The following is a 3,928-nucleotide window of genomic DNA, read 5'->3' on the forward strand; positions in this document are numbered from 1 at the left end:
GGGGCGATGTAGAGTGGATTAGGGAGCGATGAAGAGTGGGTTAAGGGGCGATGTAGGGTGGGTTAGGGAGCGATGTAGAGTGGGTAAATGGGCGATGTAAGGTGGGTAAAGGGGCGATGTAAGGTGGGTAAAGGGGCGATGTGGAGTGGGTTAAGGGGCGATGTGGAGTGGATAAGGGGCGATGTAGAGTGGATAAGGGGCGATGTAGAGTGGATAAAGGGGCGATGTAGAGTGGGTAAAGGAGCGATGTAGAGTGGATAAGGAGCGATGTAGAGTGGATAAAGGGGCGATTAGAGGAGGTTAGGGAGCGGTGTAGAGTGGGTTAGGGAGCGATGTAGAGTGGATAAAGGGGCGATTAGAGGAGGTTAGGGAGCGGTGTAGAGTGGGTTAGGGAGCGATGTAGAGTGGGTAAAGGAGCGATGTGGAGTGGGTAAAGGGGCGATGTAGAGTGGATAAAGGAGCGATGTAGAGTGGATAAAGGGGCGATTAGAGGAGGTTAGGGAGCGATGTGGAGTGGGTTAGGGAGCGATGTAGAGTGGGTAAAGGAGCGATGTGGAGTGGGTTAAGGGGCGATGTAGAGTGGTTAAAGGGGCGATGTAAGGTGGATAAAGGGGCGATGTAGAGTGGGTAAAGGGGCGATGTAGAGTGGGTAGAGGAGCGATGTAGGGTGGATTAAGGGGCGATGTAGAGTGGGTTAAGGAGCGATGTAGAGTGGATAAAGGGGCGATGTAGAGTGGATAAAGGGGCGATGTGGAGTGGGTAAGGGAGCGATGTAGAGTGGGTAAGGAGCGATGTGGAGTGGATAAAGGGGCGATGTAGAGTGGATAAGGGAGCGATGTAGAGTGGGTTAGGGAGCGATGTGGAGTGGATTAAGGGGCGATGTAGAGTGGGTTAGGGAGCGATGTAGAGTGGATAAAGGGGCGATGTAGAGTGGGTTAAGGGGCGATGTAGAGTGGGTTAGGGAGCGATGTAGAGTGGGTAAAGGGGCGATGTAGAGTGGGTAAAGGGGCGATGTAGAGTGGGTAAAGGAGCGATGTAGAGTGGATAAAGGAGCGATGTAGAGTGGGTAAAGGAGCGATGTAGAGTGGATAAAGGGGCGATGTAGAGTGGGTTAGGGAGCGATGTAGAGTGGGTAAAGGGGCGATGTGGAGTGGATTAGGGAGCGATGTGGAGTGGGTAAAGGGGCGATGTAGAGTGGGTAAAGGAGCGATGTAGAGTGGATAAAGGAGCGATGTGGAGTGGGTAAAGGAGCGATGTAGAGTGGATAAAGGGGCGATGTAGAGTGGATAAAGGGGCGATGGAGAGTGGGTTAGGGGGCGATGTGGAGTGGATAAAGGGGCGATGTAGAGTGGATAAAGGGGCGATGTGGAGTGGGTAAGGGGCGATGTAGAGTGGGTTAGGGAGCGATGTAGAGTGGGTTAGGGAGCGATGTAGAGTGGGTTAAGGAGCGATGTGGAGTGGATTAGGGAGCGATGTAGAGTGGGTAAAGGGGCGATGTAGAGTGGGTAAAGGGGCGATGCAGAGTGGGTAAAAGGGCGATGTAGAGTGGATTGTTAATCGCCACTTAGGTCATCGCTGCCGTAACAACTGTCATCGTTTCCGTAACCATGTCATCGCTGCTGTGACCATGTCATCGCTGCCGTGACCAGTCATCGCTGCCGTGACCATCAACTTGGTCACCACTCTGGTCACCACCTTGGTAACCACGTTGGTCATGGCATTGGTCAGCACATTGGTCAGCACTTTGGGCAGCACATTGGTCATGGCATTGGTCAACACTTTGGGCAGCATCTTGATCAGCACTTCAGTTAACTACTATACAATCACATACAATGATTAATTAGTGATACTACAGATTAAAGCACAATTCATAAGTTAGGTGAGTAGGTGATGCTAGGTGAGTGTACATAGTAAACACGTGAGTACGATTATGGTTGCAGGTAAAACACCCTGTTAAGTTTGTTAACACGTGCTGCGGCGAGTAGTGATTGAGCAGCGATGCGATGCGATGAGGGACTATGCAAATGCGATTTGATGTGGAGCAGGTCTAGGCGGATGACCATGATGTGGAGCAGGTAGAGGAGGGAAAGGAGCCAGAGGGTGAGGACAAGGTAGGAGAAGGGTTCACGGATTCTCCACAGTAACATGTCGCATTGCTTAAATAGTTCAGTGAAATAGTCGGAATTAACAACATTGTACAGGTGACTTCGCATATTGAAGCAGTTTCTTTTTAACGATATCAAATTCTGCGCATCCCTGAATGTGAACCCATATTGGTATAACGTTGGAGATACGCCGTTGCAATGTACAACGGAAGTACATTGGCAACCCGTTCCTTTCTCCGCTGGATTAAGCATACCATGACTCTCTCCCTTGCATATATCGGTATGCAAGCAGTTACTGCATCCCCAGTCTTCACATCTTATAGCCTTAAACGCGTCGAGTAGACTTGCAAGATATTTATGGAATGTCCACGGCAAGTAAACTGCCCATGACAGGTACGAGTTCGATTGCTTGTTGACAAGGTAATGATAAGTGTCGCAGCTTAGGGGGGATAGGTAAGGAACGCAATGCTCCTCATTGATACACGCACTGGTTAGTGAAATGCACGATAGGTTACGTTTTGCATCAGGCTTCTGCTTGCGATGCTCTATCCCTTTATTACCATAAGCTTCACAAATAGGATCGACGAGTTCAGCAGTATCTTCATAAAGCTTGATGGAGCGATCGGTAATCGAATCTGCGATGGTGTCTGCCAATGTTTTAATGCCGTCAACCTTACTCTGCTTTGAAGCACTAAGTCCCTTGGCAAGTGACACTGCAAACTGGAAGTGCTCCGGCAAGTTAGTTGGAGGCCTGGGTGCGAGGGTGAATAGACACGCAATCATACCGTTGCCTAATATCTTTTTAATAATGCTACATAATTGTGCACCCGTTTTAATTGACCCTGAGAAGCCTCTGAATCCAATGGGGGTTAAGCAGGGCATTCCAGGCTTATTACCGGGGCACGTTTTGCATTCAGGTTTGCAGCCGACATTCGTGAGTTGATGAGGCAAGTGACCCGGCAAACAGTCATTTAGGTAACTCATCAATGGAGAAGTTGGCTGGCAATTTGGTTGGCACTTTGACTGGCGCTTTGGTTTACACTCTGCCTGGCACGTTGCTTCATCCGTTGATCTGTCGTTACAATGCGATTTGGTCGTAGGCACATTTTTACCGTACTGGCAGTCCGCCCAACCGAACTCCACGGCCGAATAACTACACTTGGATTCGAGGAATCGGAACACGGAGAGCAATCTACGTAACATGTCAAGTAACATTGACAGGCAATCGTCCGCCGTCTTAGGGTAATGCAGCTTGAGGGAATTGTTGGCGTATTCGCAGGCGTACCTGGTGTGCTCATCACCTGTGCCGGCGATTCTAGCCAACACGTCGTATGATTTGGAACAAATTAGCGTTAGCACCGCTTCGATGTTCTCATAGGTGAACCTGGTTGGGTATGCGTCCAGATAGAACTCTTTCTGGTTGACGAATTCGATCTCAAGTCCCGAGTCACCGCTATCTATCGGTTGATTCTTAGGTTTATCAAGCAGCTTGGTGATGCCGCCAGGTAACGCTGAATATACGGTACTATGAGGGAGCCCTGAAAACCAGCAGAGTATTTCGTATATACTGCACGGATGCCTTTTGGAGAATAACGTTGATAGATGACATACTTCGTTATACTCGTCGAGGTGACTGTAGAGGCATGCTATGAAATCCATGATATTAAAGTTCCATTCTTTCTCCCGTGATCTACACTGCGGAACGTGTTCTAGATTCGACATTTGTATGATCTTACCGAGAATTCCATCGATATGTTTGCCAGTGAACGTATGTCTGCACTGCAGCTCCCCGTCCTGATGCGACTTCTGACTGCTAGGAACAC

The 3,928-nt window shown here is 49.2% G+C and overlaps 1 protein-coding gene across 1 annotated transcript; it reads right to left on the reverse strand.

Annotated features, from left to right (window-relative positions):
• Nucleotides 1–1,928: 1,928 nt before the first annotated feature.
• BBBOND_0001550 (hypothetical protein, conserved) lies at nt 1,929–3,928 on the reverse strand (the record flags this gene model as incomplete). The annotated part of the gene is made up of 1 exon (XM_012914996.1): nt 1,929–3,928. A coding segment is annotated over one exon (2,000 nt), but the record flags the coding sequence as incomplete, so codon positions are not given.

The sequence above is a fragment of the Babesia bigemina genome, scaffold Bbigscaff_62581 (assembly GCF_000981445.1).
Source record: "Babesia bigemina genome assembly Bbig001, scaffold Bbigscaff_62581".
NCBI lineage: Eukaryota > Apicomplexa > Aconoidasida > Piroplasmida > Babesiidae > Babesia > Babesia bigemina.